At 54.0% G+C, this 17,889-nt stretch overlaps 2 protein-coding genes across 3 annotated transcripts; one reads left to right on the top strand and one right to left on the bottom strand.

Moving 5' to 3' along the window:
- The first annotated feature begins 40 nt into the window (after positions 1–40).
- On the top strand, positions 41–1,944 carry Tmem147 (transmembrane protein 147). 2 transcript variants are annotated; one of them, XM_015497224.2, is made up of 7 exons: positions 41–273; positions 346–415; positions 949–1,008; positions 1,093–1,229; positions 1,369–1,453; positions 1,550–1,671; positions 1,755–1,944. In XM_015497224.2, the coding sequence occupies exons 1-7, from the start codon at positions 197–199 to the stop codon at positions 1,876–1,878; spliced, it is 675 nt and encodes a 224-aa protein (XP_015352710.1). In that variant the 5' UTR covers positions 41–196; the 3' UTR covers positions 1,879–1,944. The 2 variants fall into 2 exon arrangements, with proteins under 2 accessions (XP_015352710.1, XP_015352711.1); XM_015497225.2 differs by lacking the exon at positions 346–415 and having other exon boundaries at positions 54–273.
- A 2,948-nt stretch (positions 1,945–4,892) lies between these two features.
- On the bottom strand, positions 4,893–17,586 carry Atp4a (ATPase H+/K+ transporting subunit alpha). Its single transcript, XM_015497121.2, has 22 exons — positions 17,575–17,586; positions 17,347–17,487; positions 17,173–17,232; positions 16,662–16,865; positions 15,495–15,608; positions 15,017–15,269; positions 14,477–14,745; positions 13,690–13,888; positions 13,291–13,400; positions 13,076–13,210; positions 12,396–12,588; positions 11,064–11,239; positions 9,943–10,079; positions 9,721–9,871; positions 9,458–9,626; positions 9,215–9,369; positions 7,998–8,121; positions 7,506–7,651; positions 6,132–6,265; positions 5,646–5,747; positions 5,470–5,561; positions 4,893–5,280 (listed from the first exon to the last, which is right to left on the bottom strand). Exons 1-22 carry the CDS (start codon positions 17,584–17,586, stop codon positions 5,252–5,254), a joined length of 3,105 nt encoding a protein of 1,034 aa, XP_015352607.1. The 3' UTR covers positions 4,893–5,251.
- Positions 17,587–17,889: the final 303 nt, after the last annotated feature.

The following is a 17,889-nucleotide window of genomic DNA, read 5'->3' as shown; positions in this document are numbered from 1 at the left end:
GGGCGCTCTGACGTCACGGCGCGCGACGCCTGGGTCCGGACTACCGCTCCCAGAAGGCCGCGCGCGGGCCGCGGCCAGTCCAGTCAGGTGGGCGCCAGGCCCCTAGCCCGGCGAGAGCGCCGGTGGAGGCGGGAGACCCGTGTCGGAAGAGGTCGCCTGGCGACTCCCGCGCGGGCGGGACCGGGCGGCAGGCGACATGACCTTGTTCCACTTCGGGAACTGCTTCGCCCTCGCCTATTTCCCCTACTTCATCACGTACAAGTGCAGCGGCCTGTGAGTGCGGGGCGGGCGCGGGGCGGAGAGGGCGCGGGGCCCAGGCCGACCCCTCACCGCCCGCTTCTCCAGGTCTGAGTACAACGCCTTCTGGAAATGCGTCCAGGCCGGGGTCACCTACCTCTTTGTGCAGCTATGCAAGGTGAGGGCCGCCCGGACCCCACGTGTCTGGCCCCCACGCTCTCCAGACCCAGGGACCCGGCTCTGCCGCTGTCCCCCCACCGTGGGATCGCTTTCAGGACTCCGCATAGGTCCCTTGGAGTATGGACCCCAGAAGGGGTGGAACCGGAGATGAGGTCTTGAAGCAACTTTTTCTTAGCGCTTTTCGGTAAAAATTGAGAAAACCTCGGTTGTAGGATTGGCACAGAGGTTTTTTTGGTATGGTTAAGAGCGATAACTAACCCCGCCGCGTGTCACACGGGGCTGGTAGCACTTCCCGAGTTGCCACCCCAGCACCTCTATACCTTATACCCCCTGTGAATTTCCAGCCCCCACAGACACCAGACATTTACCTTGTATCTCCCGTAGCCCTGTGATCTTGCCACTCTCTCCCAGAAAGACCCCTGGAATCTATAGTGTCCCGCTTTTCACAGGAACATTAACTTCCCACAAAACACATAGGTGTTTTTTTTTCCCCCCTCACCTTGAGGTGACCTTTCTGCTTTCTGTTCTCAGATGCTGTTCTTGGCCACTTTCTTCCCCACCTGGGAAGGTGGCATCTATGACTTCATTGGGGTGAGTAGGGTGAGGGTGGGACAGGAAGTGCACAAGCGGGGCTACTTGGCCCTGTGCTTACTCATGCCTCAACCTGACCCACAGGAGTTCATGAAGGCCAGCGTGGATGTGGCAGACCTAATAGGCCTAAACCTTGTCATGTCCCGGAATGCCGGCAAGGGGGAGTACAAGATCATGGTTGCTGCCCTGGGCTGGGCCACCGCCGAGCTCATTATGTCCCGGTGTGTGTAGCAGCCTGGACCCCATACTATCCTAAGAAAGGACACTTGGGTGGACAGGGATGCTGGGGGAGGGGGTGGCCTCAGTCTGGGTATCAAGGATGTCTGGGTACCAGAAAATCCCTCCCTTTGCCTTCTTCAGCTGCATCCCCCTCTGGGTTGGAGCCCGGGGCATTGAGTTTGACTGGAAATACATCCAGATGAGCATTGACTCCAACATCAGTCTGGTATGCAGTCCTGCTCTCTGTGCCACATATACCTTTTTTCAGTGGCCATATCTCTCCCCAAGGCCTGGCCCCAACTTCTTGCTTGCCTCCTGTCAGGTCCATTACATCGTTGCCTCTGCCCAAGTCTGGATGATAACACGATATGACCTGTACCATACCTTCCGGCCAGCTGTCCTCCTGCTGATGTTCCTTAGTGTCTACAAAGCCTTTGTCATGGAGTGAGCTCAGAGGGCTTTGAGGCTGGGTCCAAATGAGGGTGGGTTTTCTGGTCTCCTTTCCTCATTGTGATGTTTCCCCACAGGACCTTCGTCCACCTCTGCTCCCTGGGCAGCTGGACAGCACTACTGGCCCGAGCAGTGGTAACAGGGCTGCTGGCCCTCAGCACTTTGGCCCTGTATGTCGCCGTTGTCAATGTGCACTCCTAGGACTGGTGACCTTTTCCCTGCCTCTCTCCAGGTTGTTTTAGTGAAGTAAACAGTATTTGGAAAGTTGTTTCTGCCTCTATTTCTCTCAAGAACTGTCTCCCTATACTATGTCCGCCTAGGTCCTAGAGACCCTTATTCTGGCTTTGGAACCAGGTAGACAAGCTGGGATGCTAGTCAGTCCTCTGACATTTCCTCTGTCCTCACAGTTCCTAGACTCCTGGTTTTCAAGGGTAGATGAAGAGCTTAAAATAGATGACCTTTGAATAGCCACAGAGGCCTGGGAACAGTTAATAGAGGGGAGCTAGAATCCAAGAGAGGGCTCTTGAGGGCTCCTCTTCCTCTCCTCACACCTTCAACTGGTCCCTCTCCCACCTGGACTCTTCCCTGGCTAGTTACCTCAAAGGTTCCCAGCCCCAGTCTCATCCTCCGATCCATCCTCTAAGTGACAGCCTGTGGTGGGGGGGGGGGGGTTTCAGTCTGTAACCTGTTTTGCTAGGTCACTCTTCACTGCTTACAACAATTTGTGGCTTCTCATTGTGCCATAAAGAGTGACCTTTGGTTTTGACCTTTGATCTCTCTGGAGTTTCTCCCTGGGTTGATTTCTACAGTCAAATTCTTAACATCATTTAATCCAAGTGGGCGCATGGCACACACTTATAATCCTAGCAACTTGGGAGGCTGAGGCAGTAGTATTGCAAGTTCAAAGCCAACCTCAGCAACTTAGCAAGACCCTGTCTCTAAATAAAATATAGAAAGGGCTGGGGATATTGCTCAATGGTTAAGCACCCCTGCATTCAATCCCCAGTATCAAAAAAAAAAGGCCCTCCATGGGTGGGCATAAGTGGGTTTGATTCTGATTTCTTGGTGCTTTGACTCAGTCCTATGCCCCTCAGGTCAAATCCTAGACTGAGTCTTCAGGGTGGAGTGTAGGGTTAGCAACAGCAAAATAGCACAGCAGTGGAACTCACCAGCTTGGACATTGTCTTAGATTCCACCCTCCACCACCAACACTCCCTGCCTTGGTCCACTGGACCAGCTCTTTGCCCTACCTCCTCTCCGTCCCTGAGGGACATATACCAGAAGTGGACCTTTGAATGTCAAGCTCAAGCTTGATGCAAATCCTGCCCCCTCAGAAAATATTCCCCAGCCCTAGTGTTCCCACTGGGCTGAGACAGTTGCCTTCACCCTCCACCAAGCCTACAGCGCCTTCGTGTTCCTTGACTTCAGTCCTAGGAAAGGACTGCTATGGCAGTTGGTGTTTTCAGAGTGTGCATTTACCCTCAGATGAGGAAGCCACCCTGTAGCCCCACCCTTCTTCAGGGCCTAAGATAGTTCTCAGGTTTCTTGGGGGCTGGGAGTGATTGATCACCTCAGTTTTAATGAGGAAAGAAAATGGGGTACACCCACAGCCCATCTGGGTAGATTTTTTTGTGGTAGTGTTACTTTCTCCCACACCTCCCTCTCATGACCTGTCCAGCCCTTTACACTAACTGAGATAGGTGAAGATTGTAGAAATAACCAACTGTCTGAAATAATCCCTTCTTATGTAGGATGAAGGAGAGTAGAGTGGTTAGGGCTGAGGTCAGGGGAGCACAGGTTAGAAAGGTCAGATGTGATGGAGAAGCCTGGGCAGTGGTAGCTCGCCATGAGCCTGGCTGCAGTGATGAGAACTGTGAAGGGAAAACAGGGTTTTTGGAGACCAAGAGGAGTTGTCTGACCCACCCTGGAGGTAGGCTGGGCTCTGTGGAGAGGATGTGGGTAGGGCAGAGTAGATGTTCTGAGAACCCAAGAACTAGCTGGAACAAGTTCAAGGGGGCTTGTGACACTAAAGGTTGGCAGATACCAGATCACTGGAGGCTGACTGGAGAATTGAATGGGGAAATGGGGAGCTCTGGGAAGGGGAAGGACAGGGTTAAATTTTGCTTAGAAAGCTGTGCTTGGTTGTTATATGGAGGGAGATACATGCCACGAGGCCAGAGTTGGACCAGCACAGAATTGGCAAGGGCAGGAGGATTGAGGCTAGAAGCCAGCTAGAGAGATGGCGGTGACCAATGGACCGTGTTTCTGCTTATCAGTAGAAGACACAGTGGGGAGATGAGAGATGAGGAAAGGTGCAGAGAAGTCTGAAATAGCCCAAGTTTGGGACTTATTCCCCCAGAGGTTCCTAACACTCCCAGGGAGGATTCACACTGATGAGACAGTGGTGCTGTCAGTGAGATTGAACAGTAAACGGAGACAGGCTTGGGAAACAGGCCCTGGTCATCACCCCATATGTGGGCATCATTTCAGAGACAGAACTGAAGACATCAGGGTCTGTGGTGAAGAGGAAGAAGCCCAGGACCCAGCCAGAGAAACTCATAATAAAAAGGGAAGAGAGATAAGCAAAGAGCAGTGGCCAGCAGGGGAGGTGGAGACGGGTGCTTCCAGCAGTTGGAGGTGTTAACTTCAGATGAGGAGCTGGCTGGGGGACTGACCTTTGCAGGGGCAAAGAGAGTGAGCAGGAAGAATGAGGGCAGAACCCTGTTAAGGGCAGGGGACAGTAGTGCTTAATGCAGGGAAAATTTGGGTCCTCTCATCAGGAGCTCCCAGGAGGGAGAAGTGGTGCTGAGAACAGAAAGCCCAGACACAGTGTACTGGAGTGGCTAAAGGCAATCTCTAGAGGGCGCCTGCAGCCACATCCCAACTTACCTATAAATTTTGCAGACTTAGGCAAGGAAATTAGAATTGATTTTCCCAAGGAAGATTTGGGGGATGAGGTGGTTCTTCTGTTTTGGTTTCTGTGTTGTGTTTTTCAGTGCTGGTGATTGAACCCAGGGCCTGGTGCATGCTAGGCAAGTGCTCTTCCACTGAGCTACCCCACCTCTGGCCTCCAAGGAAGGTTTATTGAATGCCTACTATCTGCCAGGCTGTGTCCAAGGCCCAGGAGACTGCAACCCTGAATAAATAGTCCCTGTACCGTAGTACTGTGAGAGGTCAGTGGCGCTGATGAAAAACACTTAAGACAGCACTTGGCACCAATTAAAAGCATAGCCAATGTGGGGATTGTTTTATTACTATTAAACATTAATATGTGTTTTTAACGAAGAGTCCCAGGCAGCCCTCTTGCCCAGCCTGGTGTCCCAAGGACAAGCACATCTCACCAGGAGCAGCCAGCGCCTAGGGACTGCTTCCCCAGGAGGAAGGGAGCTTGGGGTGGGGAAGAGCAGTGAATAGAGCCCCTTCAAGGTTGGGGTGCCATAGCTCAGAAGCAGACATGGGTAGGGCTGGGACTCTTGATTATACAGATGATTTGGTGGTCTTCCAGAAGGTCCTGTGAGCCCCATGCTCACTGGCCTGTGCTGGATGCAGGGATGGCCTGAAGGCAGCCTGCCCTCTAATAGTAAAGCTCCTGGTCCCACCAGCCTGGAGGAGAGAGGGAGAAAGGAGTCTCAGAGCTGGGGGTGCCTGTCAGAGGGAACAGTGGCCTCAGAGGTTATGAAATTCCAATTTGATACGGAAGGCTTGGAGGTCAAGTGTCGAAGATCAAAGTCAGGGCAGCACCTCTGAGAATGTTTCAGCCCCCTGCCTCCATCCCCCCAGTTCCACACTCACTCCCTGGGCAACAGCGAACTCCAAGTTTCCGGATCTCATCGTAGACGAAGATGAGGAGACCAAAGGGCATGGGGACCAGCCACCACTGAAACCTGAAGCACAGGCAAGATGGCAAGGTGAAGGCCATCCCAAGGTCTGTGTCCCCATCCCTCTGCTTACACCTCACCACCCCTCACCGAATGGGCATGAAGTTGAAGATGTTGGGCATTCCGGGGCAGTAGCACAGGAAGCAACCAATGCAGACCTGGAACACAATGGCAATCACCAGGATCCTGTTCCTGCAGGTGGGGCAGAATGAAACAGGCTCAGATTGGCAGACTTGGGATGAAGATAGATCAACAGGACTCAGGGACCAGATGGAAATCAGGGTGCTGGGTCAAGGCAGGTCAACTGTCAGAGGCAACAGGGGATGTTTACACATCTGACACTGGAGCAGCCCAGGCCTCTCCAATAGTGGGAGCTGGCCCTATTAGCATCAGCCCTTTAGGAAACACGGAAGGGCCAGCTGAGAGGCACATGGGAGAGCAACTGGTCAACTGATAGGAAGGTTTGGGTATCCAATGGTACTGGCATTTGCTGGCTTAGTGAGCCCTCATCTGGGTCTGATGGGACTTGTGACCAGGGATGGGGATGGGATGGGGGCTGGGGTCAGCTAGGGACACCTGAAAAAGCCCTGCTGAAAAGCAGAGAGGCGGCGTGTCTTGCGGATGAGGACATCAGCGATCTGGCACATCTCAATGCTGATGAAGAACACAGTATAGCAGGTGTACTGCTGGTACAGGCGCTGTCCAAATGTCTGGACAAGAAGGAGACAAATTAGCCTGAGCCCATCACAGAGCCTCCGCAGGGCACCAAGGTCCTGAGCCACGAGCCCCTAAATGCACCTTTCCCCTCACATCAGGGACTGGGCTTAGGGGAAGGGAAAGATGCAGCATCTTAGAGGTTTGAGAGTCTAGCAAACTTGGACAACTTGACACAGTAGGCCAGGCTAGATTGCTTCAAAGTGAACCGAGAAGACAGATTTCTCAGGCAACCAAAAGAAGGGGAAAAGAAAATGGGAACCTCGAGGCAGGATTTGCAAAGTCCAGTGACTCCAGGGGCGGGCAGATGGCAAAATTAGGGAAGTGGCCAGGAGGGCTGTTAGGGAACACAGGGCATATGCCCCACTTCCAGTACAGCCACCATGCAGTCCCTTTCCTCAACACAGCTCATTTTAATAGCAGCTAATTGTGTAGGGAGCAGCTACTGTGCTCCAGGCAGCCAGTGTTCCTGTGTGTCATTTTCATTCCATCCTCCCAGCAACCCTATGCGGTAGGTAGATGGGTGGTACTCAGTCTGCAGGATGCATCAGACTCTGGGAAGGGCTGCTTAAAACAGGCTCCCAGGCCCCACCCCCAGAGTTTCTGACACCAGAGGGGTCATTGGCATTTCTCAGATAATACTGTTGCTGCTGTTCCAGTAACAAATTGAAAATCACTGAGGTAGACATTAGTATTATGCCCACTTTATAGGTAAGAAAGATGAGACCAGAGGCAAAGCTACTTGCCCAGTGTCACACAGCTCGTGGAGTGTGTGCCAGATCATGAATCCAGGCAATCTGACTCCAAGATCTTCATTCTTAACCATGACAGTATTATCCTGATCTGTATTCTGTTATTCTTTAGAGCAAACTAAACACATCTGGTAGCCACATCTAGCCTCACTGTGCTCCAGACCTTCATTGAAATGGGACACTCACACCAGTACTGAGTGTGAGGGACACTGCAAGGAAAATGACAAGACAAGAACTTCCACACCTAAGATGCTGTGCTGCTATTAGGGAAGGGAGAGGCCCCTCTGCAGCTGTGGGCATCAGGAGCAGGGCATAGAGCCACAGATGGTTTGGGAAAGGGCCCTTCCCCCAGAATTGGAAGAGAGTTTGGGTGCCTGGGATGCTGTGGCTGAACTCAGTTCTGTGTGGGCAGTGAGTATGGACCACACAGGTGGATGTCACTGGGAAAGAGGGAGCAATGGAATAGGACGGAAAAGGGGCTCACCCACTCCTGGCCATAGCTGTCCTGCAGATCTTGTAGGTGATGGTCCTCCCACTGTGGCCGCAGCCCCACACACAGCAGAGGGAACCAGCCCTCCTGGGCCATGGCTGTGAAGTAGTCAGCGAAGCCAGCAAATGATTGGATGGCACCTGGAAGACAGGCAAGGAGACACAAGGAGGGACAGGAACAGAGATGGAGACAGGTACACAAAGAAGGTCCAGAACACACAGCCAGTGATGTCGAAACAGTCCATATGGACAGAAACACAGACGTGGAGTCAGAGGCAGGGACACAGGAAGAGCAAAGACCCCAAGAGAGATCATTAGGAACACAGGAGACAGAGGCACAGAGAGACAGGAACAGAGGAAAGAAAGATATACCAAAAGAACCCACGACAGAGTTGACACGAGAGAAGGGGACCAGAGAGACACAGAAAACAAGCACTGCGAGCCAGAGCAAGTTGGGGAGCCCCGTCCTGGCCCCATGGGCACTCACCAATCTGGAAGTAGGAGTAGGCAGCCAGGGGCTCATTGACCAGTCGGTCTCGCTTTGGGTTCCGTGGTCGCAGATGCATGATATCACTCTCAGCCTTCTCATATGCCAAGGACACAGATGGGAACTAGCCAGGAGCAGAAGAAACAAGGGCTGAGGATTTGCCTGGGCTCCTGTCCCCCATACTCTAAAGTTGCCCCACTACAGCCCCTTGGAAAGAACAAGACTGAGGTTAGGCGGCAGGACCTGCAGTGACCACATGACCACACCTGCCTGGACATCGAGGGTCCAGCTGCCCCCATGGGAGTTCTGGCATGTCTGGCCACGTGTTCCTGGAGTCCATCTCCATAAGAATGTCCGCTTTTGTCCTTTGGTCACATGCATTCTCTCCCCTCCTCTTCCCCCCTCCCTCGCTCATCTCCTTTTCCTTCTCTGTCATCTAGTTTGTTCTCTGGTCTCTGGGGGCATCCAGTCTGGGCCTCTCTGCTTCCTTGTAGTTCTTTTTCACTTCCTGTCTCTTCATCTGTTTCTTTGTCTCTAGCCTCTTTCTCTATAACTGTCTCCCTACTTTTGTGTGTCCCTGCTCCAATGCTATTTTGTCACTCTGTATCTCTTCAGTTCCTCAGTGTCCCTGTGTCTCCTGCCCCACACCCTCACTGACGGTCCTGTGACACAGTTGCAGCAGAGTATACTGATCAAGTGCACAGGCCTGGGGCACCTGCCTGCCCAGACTCATATCCCGGATATGCCACTTACTAGTTGTGTGACCTGCGGCAAGCCCAGTCTATGCCTCAATGACCTCATCAGCAAAATGGGAACAATAGAATCATCTCACAGGGTGCTCATAAGGACAACATTGAGTAAATTACCATGGGCAGGGCCAGAGTAGAGACTAAACTAATAAGCGTGTCAACATGGCCATGTACCTGGCTACATTTGGGGCTGTATCTGTGGATGGTCTATTTTAAGGGGTTTGTCTGTCCATATCTATTTTGGGATGTCTGTCTGTGATCCATGTTTGGCCAGATATCTGTTAACATCTCTGTCCGGATTTCCATGAGTCCCTTATGTCCATGGTCTCTGCATGCCTCCTGAGTGTCCACCTGTGTGTCTGACCAGGCCTGGCCACCTATTGATATGTGCCTATGTCCTGTCATTCTGTGTCCAAGAGTGTATGTGGTGACCATGGGTAGGGTGGGGCGTTGGGACTGTAGACTCACAATGTCGGTGCAGAGCTCTATGAACAGGATGGTGATGCACCCGAGGGGTAGCGGCACACTGACAGTGATGTAAATGAGGTAGGGGGTCAGTTCCGGGATGTTCTTGGTCAGGGTGTAGGCAATGGACTTTTTCAGATTGTCGAAGATCAGTCGGCCTGTGGGGGTACAGCAGGCACCTCAGCTTCCTGGCAGCCCACTGCCACCTGCACCTACACAGCCTTCCCTTCCCTAGCCAGACCAGACCTTGTTCCACACCCGTCACAATGGAGGCAAAGTTGTCATCCAGCAGGATCATGTCAGCTGCGTTTTTAGCAGCATCTGAGCCAGCAATGCCCATGGCTACGCCAATGTCTGCCTTCTTCAGGGCCGGGGAGTCGTTCACACCATCCCCTGTTACGGCCACAATTGCTCCCTGCAAGTCATGGGTACAGGTGGGTGGAGAGTCAGAGAGACGCCAGCCCAAGGCCTGCCCCGCCATCTGCCCAGCCTCGTCAGCAGGGTCTCACCAGTCTCTGGCAACTCTCCACAATCACCAGCTTCTGCTGGGGACTGGTGCGAGCAAACACCATCTCAGGGTGTGTGCGCAGGGCCTCGACCAGCTCTGATGGGTCCATGTCCTTCAGCTGCATGCCATTGATCACACAGGCGCGGGCATCCCTGGAGAGGGGGTGGGAGGCTCTCAGCTGGAGCCTGTGGGAGAACCATGGCGAGGGCTGAGGGGGACTTACTTCCGATTAACCTGGTCCACAGGCACACGGAGGCGGGCAGCAATGTCCTCCACTGTCTCACTGCCTTCCGAGATGATGCCCACACTGGCTGCGATGGCCTTGGCTGTGATGGGATGGTCACCTGTCACCATGATCACCTGTGGGGGGACCAGCGGATCCTTGACACCTTTCGATCAACCCAGTCTCCCTGTCCTCCCCATAGGCATCTGCTGATACACTCATTTATTCAACCAAGTGTGAGGAAAGTACTCCTGTACTTTGTGGAGCTGACATTCTGGTGGGATAGACAGTAAACAGGCAAAATAAATAAGTGATATGGCATGTTTAGAAGGAGGGAGGAAAACAACCTCAGTGAAGGAAGTGGTGGCTCAGGTTAATTGTGCCTAGGGAAGTCCCCACTGAGTAGGTAACATCTGAGCAGAGATCAGAAGGAGGTGAGAAAAATCTTTAAGAAGAGCATTTCTGGCAGAGAGTAAATCCAAAGCCAGGAGGTGAGAATATGCCTGAACTGTTGGAGGAAAAGCAAGAACAGCACAACTGGTGTGAATGAGGGAAAAGGGCTAAGGAATGAGCCCAGAGTGGGAGCAAGGCCCAGAGCTTATAGGGCCTTGGAGACCTGAGGAAGGGCTTGGGGATGATTTGCTCAGCAATGGCTCTTCCACCCTTGATTTGTCATTGAGGAACCATCTCTGTCCCCCAGACCATTAGTTGAAATGAGGTTTCTAGATTGGGCAGGTATGCTATCCTCCAACCATGATGACTGGTTCAGGAATGAACATGTGACCCAATCTGGCAGGACAGGTGGGAACTCCCTGTTAAAGTTAAAGCTGTTGGGGGTGAGAAGGCAGGTTGTCATCTTTACCCATCCAAATTGAGCAACTTCTTGGGAATAAAGCCAGCAGAGAGAAACATAGACCTGAGACATGAGCAAATTCCTAATAATATGGAGCACCTGGATTCAGCTGTACCTGAAGATACATTCCTAGGAACCTTTCAGCATCATGAACGAATATATTCTATTCAAGCCAGTTTCAGGAGGGTTCTGCCACTGGGTTTCCACATTCCCAAATACTGCTACCCTCTGTCCTCATCACTGCCTGGTCCTCTCCCCAGTGGCATACCCGGATGCCTGCTGTGCGGCACTTGAGCACAGCATCAGGAACAGTGGCCCGGGGTGGGTCAATCATGGATACGAGTCCCGCAAAACAGAGGCCACTACTTGGAAAGTTCATGGCCTCCACGTCGAAGGCATAGCCAGGTGGGTAGTCCTTCTCATTCAAGTAGAGCTGGCAGAAACCTACCAGAAAATAGGGAAATGAAAGAGGAGTCCTGGGCAGACCTACTCTAGCAAGCCCCGGAGATGAGCAAAATAACCAGGCACCTTGCACCAAGCACCTGTGGATGCCCAGCATGTTATCTGAATCCATTCCTGCAACCACTCTGTGAGGCACACCCTCATCTTGCAGATAAGGAAACTGAGGGTTGGGGAAGGAAACTTTTTTTTTTTTTTTTTGGTACCATGGATTGAACCCAGGGGGGCTTAACCACTGAGCTACATCCCCAGCCTTTTTTTGTTTGTTTGTTTGTTTTGTTTTGTTTTTTGTTTTGTTTTGTTTTTAAATTTTATTTTGGGACAAGATCTGCTAAATTGCTGAGGCTGACTTTGAAATTGCAATCCTGCCTTAGCCTGCCAAGCTGCTGGGATTACAAGCATGCACCACAGGCCCAACACGAGGGAAGATTTCTTGCCAGAGGTCACACAGCAAGGGAAGGAAGGATGGAAGGAAGGAAGGAAGGAAGGAAGGAAGGAAGGAAGGAAGGAGGGAGGGAGGGAGGGAGGGAGGGAGGGAGGGAAGGAAGGAAGGAAGGAAGGAAGGAAGGAANAAAGAAAGAAAGAAAGAAAGAAAGAAAGAAAGAAAGAAAGAAAGAAAGAAAGAAAGAAAGAAAGAAAGAAAGAAAGAAAGAAAGAAAGAAAGAAAGAAAGAAAGAAAGAATTGGACCACAAGTCTGTACCTTCCAGGGTCAAGGCAGGGGTTAGGGAAGTATAAGGGGTCAAGACAAAAATTGAAGGAGGCTAAAGGTTGGGACAAGGATTTGGGATGGGGGAGTCCTGAGTTGAGACAGGGCCTGGGGAAGGTCAAAGGGTCAATAGGGGGACCTGGAAAGTGGAAGTAGGGGCAAGGGCTGGAAAAAAAATCATGGGGTCACGGGTTAGGTAAGGAGGAGGATGGTCAGGGTGAGGACCAGAGTGGAGAGACTGGGTCAGAAATTGAAGCTAGACAGAGGTCAGGACTGAGACAGAGAAAGTTAAAGGTGAATGTGTGGACTGGGGCAGATCAGATGAGAAAGGGCAGGCTCAGCGCTGGGCCGGGAAGGCTGGACAGGGACGGCTGGACAGGGTCTGTGCTAGCTCCTCCTCGCACACCGGGTAACCCACCCAAGGCGAGTCTCACCGAGCACGCGTTCGCCCAGGCCCCCCAGGCTGAGGTAGGCAGTCTGGAAAGCCTCCCGCCATTGCTCGTCCAGCGGCAGCTCCTGGCCCTTGATAAGGATAGAACTGCAGCGCTCCAGCACGCGCTCGGGGGCGCCCTTCATCACCAGCAAGTGCCGCGGGTCGCGCGGGTCCTCCAGTGTGTGGATGGACAGCTGTGGGCAGGGAAGGGCGGGGCTGTGGGCGGCCACGGAGGATGGGGGCGGAGTTGGGGGCGAGGGGCGCGGCCTGAAGGGTCTTGGGGAGAGAGAAGGTGAAGGCCTTGAGTGCTGGGCCGGTCTTAGGTAGAGGCTGAGGGCTAGGCGGGGCCAGGCTCAGAGCAGGGTCCGGAGCACAAGGAATGGGCAGAATTAGGATGTGGAGTTGGGCTGGAAACAGGATTTGATGGCTTACTACTCACGGGTAACCTGATACCAAGATTCTCTCGGAGAGGGGATGTCCCTGCTGCGAGGGACCAGAGAGGAGGCTTAGATGTAGGCGGGACCTAACCATAGGGGGGTCGGGGCTGTGGGCAGGGCGAGGGATGGTTAGGACCCTGCAGAAAAGCCATACTGACAGCGGCGTAGGCCCGCCCTAACTGTGGGTGGGGCCAGAAGTGGGCGGGCCAGGACCCTGGCGGGGCGGGGCGCTCAGGCTGCACACCTGGAACTTGTTGGTGGAGTTGAAGGGGATCTCACAGACTTTGGGGAAGCGATCGCGGTAGCCCATGGCGTTGCCCAGCGTCAGCTCGGAGAACTTGAGCAGCGCAGTCTCCGACGCGTCTCCAATCACGATGCGCTGGGATGGGGACCGATCGTCAGGATCGAACCTGGCTTCACCAAGTTCCCAGCATGCCCCCGCGTCCCCCAGTATCTCACCTTGGGCACCGGCACGGCGTCCTGGCCGGACTTGAAGGCGGCGCGGTTGCACAGGGTGAGCACGCGGCACAACGCCCGCCACGTCTCCGAGGACTGGTCGAAAGTCTGTCCTGAAGACCAGACACCCGGGCTGGCAGCGCCAGGGAGAGAATCTCCCAGACCAGAACCGAGCCCCTCCCCCTGCGTTCAAGTTGAAGTGCCTCCCCAGGCCTAGTGGGACCCTAGTTCAGAGCCCTGTCTCTAGACCCAATATTCAGCCTTCTGTGAGACATAGTGCTCCTTCACAAACCTGCTGAGTCCCACCCCCTTCCCATTAAGGCAAAGCCTTCCCAGGCTCCCTTCAGATCTCCACCATCCACTGGATCCTGTCCCAGTACTCGTCCCCTCCCATCTTCAGACCTGACTGGTCTTCCGTGGTGTCAGCTGTGTGAATGTGGTTGTCAAACCACAGATGGGACACAGTCATGCGGTTCTGAGTGAGGGTCCCAGTCTTGTCAGAGCAGATCACCGATGTAGAGCCCAGGGTCTCCACTGCTTCCAGGTTTTTGACTACACAGTTCTTACTGGCCAGCCGTTTGGCTGTCAGGGACAGACAGACCTGGGGAGAGGTGAAAAACTCAGGCACAGGGACAAATTCCTGCTTGCAGTCCCATTTTCCTCCACTCAGAGCGCTGGGGAGTCCTTCACACCAGCCACAGTGTTTCAAGTTCGAGATTCTTCTGCCAAACACAAAACAAAACAAAGACCAAGCTTTTGTCCAATCTGTGCTTCCTACTTGGGTTGCCTTTCCTAACCACCCAGATACACCCCGAGCTGTCCCAGCTGAGATTCTGCATGTTCTATTATGAGCACAATCAAATGAGAAAATGAACCCCCTGAGCCTCCTCTGGGTGACTCTTGGACTACATGTGACTATGTAAGGCCTGGTTACAGGGCAGCTGCCAACAGGGGACCTCAGCCTCCTCCAGTCAAGGACCCTGTCCATCTCGGAGCCCTCATATGGGGCCCAGGACATGGCCTGAAGCAGGCGAATGCTGAGTGAACAGATAATGGGTAAGTGGAGGGTGGATGGGGAGGTGCATGGATGGATGGACAGATAGGAAGGTAGGAGATGGAAGCCTGGATGAATAAATAAACAGATGGACAGACTCTCAGCTCCCTGTACCCCCTTGGCCTCCTCACTCACTGTGACAGTAGCCAGCAGTCCCTCAGGCACATAGGCCACCACAATGGCCATGAAGAAGACCATGGCCCGCAGGAAGGTGTAGCCTATGCACATGGCCACCACAAAAAACGTGGCGCCAAAGAGGATGGCGAGGCCTGCGATGATGTCCACAAAATGTTCAATCTCGATAGCAATGGGCGTCTTCTCGTTTTCCACTCCTGAGGCCAGGGATGCAATGCGCCCAATGATGGTGCGGTCACCCGTGTTCACCACCAGGCCCTGCGCTGTGCCTGCAGTGGGCCAAGAGGGGCTCAGGGTGGGGTTGGCAGCAGTGGGGGTGGGCTTCACAGCGGGCACTGAGTGTGGGGCAGTGTGGAGACAACAGAGGCAGCAGGAATGGGGTAGTTATAGAAGGTGATAGAGTCAGTGTGCCCTGGAGAGGTGGCAGTCATGTGGGGTGGGAGGAACATGCCACAGAACACAGTAGAAGAGCCAGCGGGGCCGTAAGGGAAGCATGGAGGCCGTGTGGCTACTGAACGGGTGGGAAGGGGCTCCACAGACCCTCAAGACACATGGTAGAGAAGAAGGCGATGTTGCGGGTCTCCAGTGGGCTCTCGTGGGTACACTCCGGTGAGCGGGTCTGTGGCTCAGACTCTCCGGTGAGTGAGGAGTTGTCCACCTTGCAACCCTGGGCTGCCAGGATGCGGATGTCAGCTGGCACGCGGTCCCCACCTTTCATCTCCACCAGGTCACCCACCACCAGCTGATCTGCGTTGATCTGGAACTTGTCCCCATCTCGTATCACAGTGGCTTGCTGTGGGGCAGGGGCACCAGAATAGAACAGGCAGGGGTAGAGGTGAAGGTTGCTGAGTGTAAAAGGATGTGGGGAGGTGAACATGGGGACAGTTGAGGCCCTAGTGGAGATATGGAGGTCAGAGTTAAGGGCAGGGTGGGCCTGATGGAAGAGGATCCTGCCAGGATCCTGCCTGAGTGGGTCTGGAGCTTCTGGAATCTGAAGAGGCAGGGCCTGGGGACCCACCTGGGGCACAAGGTTCTTAAAGCTGGCGATGATGTTGGTGCTCTTGAACTCCTGATAGTAGCCGAAGCAGCCAGTGACCACGACCACAGCAATGAGGGCGATGGCCAGGTAGAGCTGCAGGAGGAGTAAAGGGGCTGGGGTTACATGTTAGGCCTTAGACGCTTCTTGCCCAAGACCACGCCCCATTCCCTGGCCCCTGGAATCCTTGGGGTCACCTCTGTGGTTTCCCACTACTAGGAAACCTCAGTACTGTTCCCTTGGTCTGAGACCCACCAGCAGGTTGTGCACGTCACGCTCACCTATGCTGTATTCCAGTCCCTCCTGCCCCGGGTCCTTGGGCTCCTGAATTCTGGGTCTTCCCATGGTCCCATCTCCTGTGGCTTGTGACCCGTGTCTGTGTTCCTTCGTCATATGTGTTCCCTTTTCTTGTGTCTCCCAAGTCTGTTATGGCCATGTCCATGTCCTATATCTCCTCATGTTTCTGTCTCTTCTACAATCTGGGTGCCACCCTCTGCATCTCCTACACCCAATAGTCCCTGTGTCCCCATGTCCCCATATCCGTGTGCTTGTGTATCACAGACCTTATGCTAAATTCTCAGTCCCCACATCTATGTACCTCTTAGTCCCCATTCCTTGTCACCTGTCCTATGACTTTTCAAGCCTCTGCCCAATGTCATAAATGTCCCCGAGTCCCCATGTCCTTTTTCTGACCCTGTTGTGTATCAAACATCCCTTTGTCCTGCATCTCCATTTCCTCTGTCTGCTTCTATGTCTGGTGTCTTATATCTCTCCATGTGCTTTGTCCTATGGCTCATGTGCCTTATGTCCCTGGTGTCTCATATGAAGTCCTAATGTCCCTGTGTCCTGTGGCCTTAGTTTGTCTTATATCTTCTGTTTCCCAAGTCCCATATTCTTACATATTGCATTCCTATGTCTTCACATTCCATCAAGATGGGTTCACCCAAGACTCATCCCCAACGTCCCTGTGACCTATGTTCCTGGGTGTGTCTCACATCCCAGTGTCTCCTCAGGGTCCACGACACAGAACGGCATCTCTATGCTCTGAATCCCCATCCTATGTTCCCTTTGTCCTGAGTCCCAGGCTCAATGTTCTCTGTCCCGAAGATCCCTGTATCCTGTGTCTGGCCTGCAGGGCCCACCACTCACGTTGTCGTCAGTGGTGAGGTCACCCTCGCTGGCCTGGATGGCAAAGGCGATGAGGCAGATGGCAGCAGCCACCCACATGAGGCATTGCAGGCCTCCTGCCAGCTGCCGGGCAAACTTGACATACTCTGGTGTGCCCCGCGGTGGCCTCAGTGCGTTGGGCCCATCCCGCAGCAGCAGCTCAGCTGCCAGGCTCGCAGACAGGCCCTGGGGACAGAGGGGTGGACTGTGGTGGAGGTCACAGGGCCTTCCTGTCACCATGCACCCTCTGCCTCCGTCTCCTTCCCCCTTCCCCTCTCCCCCATCTCTCTCTGTCTTGTCCCTCTTCCTCTTCCTCTCCCCCCTCCTTCCTCCCTCCCTCCTGTCTCTCTTCCTGTTCTCTCTCCCCACTCCTCTCTCCATGTCTCTGCCCCTCCCTGTCTCTGTCTCTCTTTGAGATTAACCCCTAACGCTCTCCTGTCCTCTCTCCCCCTCTTGCCCTTGCGGTGCCTTCTCCTCCGCAGCCCCGGCTCACCTTGGTGGCACTGGTCTTGTACTTCTGTTCCAGCTCTGCCACTGACAGCTGATGATCGTTCTGGGAGGTGGGCGACAGGACACTGCTGTCTGGCTCTTGCCAGCGCCCACCCCTGCCCACTGCCTAGTTCCCAGCCCAGTCCCCAGCCCCGCAGCCGCCTGGCCCGATGCTCACAATCTCCATCTCCTTCTTCATATTCTCCAGTTTCTCTTTCCTCTTGCCTCCCCCACCGCCGGCCTTCTTCTTGCTCATCTTGGCGGCCATGTCCCCACCAGGGCCAGGCCCCAGCTCCACTGAGTAGAGCTCGTAATTCTCCTGGGAGATGAGGTGGGACAAGGGAGGCATTAGATGTCACTGGGACCCTGCCCCCACCCCAAGCCCCCAGCCCAGGACCCCACTCACTGCCTTCCCCATGGTGCCTAGAGCTCGGCCTCCCTTGGCCTCAACAGAGCCTGGGGCCAGACCAGCTCTGATATACCCAGGGAGGGTGGGGGTGGGGCAGAACTGGCTGATTACAGCTGATTACAGGGCTCCTTGGGGTGACCTCCAGGCCTGGACAGTACCGGCATTTCCCAGTGGACTGCCCCAACCTGCCCAAATCTCAATGCAGCCTCACGCAGATCAGGAATCACCGGGAAAACCACAGCAATGACAATAAAGAGAACAAACATGCAGTGACGTGTGACAGGCACTGTGGGGCAAGCTTTCATGTGAGGA

The sequence above is a fragment of the Marmota marmota genome, unplaced genomic scaffold (genome assembly GCF_001458135.2).
Source record: "Marmota marmota marmota unplaced genomic scaffold, marMar, whole genome shotgun sequence".
NCBI classification, from domain to species: domain Eukaryota; kingdom Metazoa; phylum Chordata; class Mammalia; order Rodentia; family Sciuridae; genus Marmota; species Marmota marmota.
The sequence above is the reverse complement of the archived record's forward strand: the minus strand, read 5'-3'. Positions and strand labels throughout refer to the sequence as shown.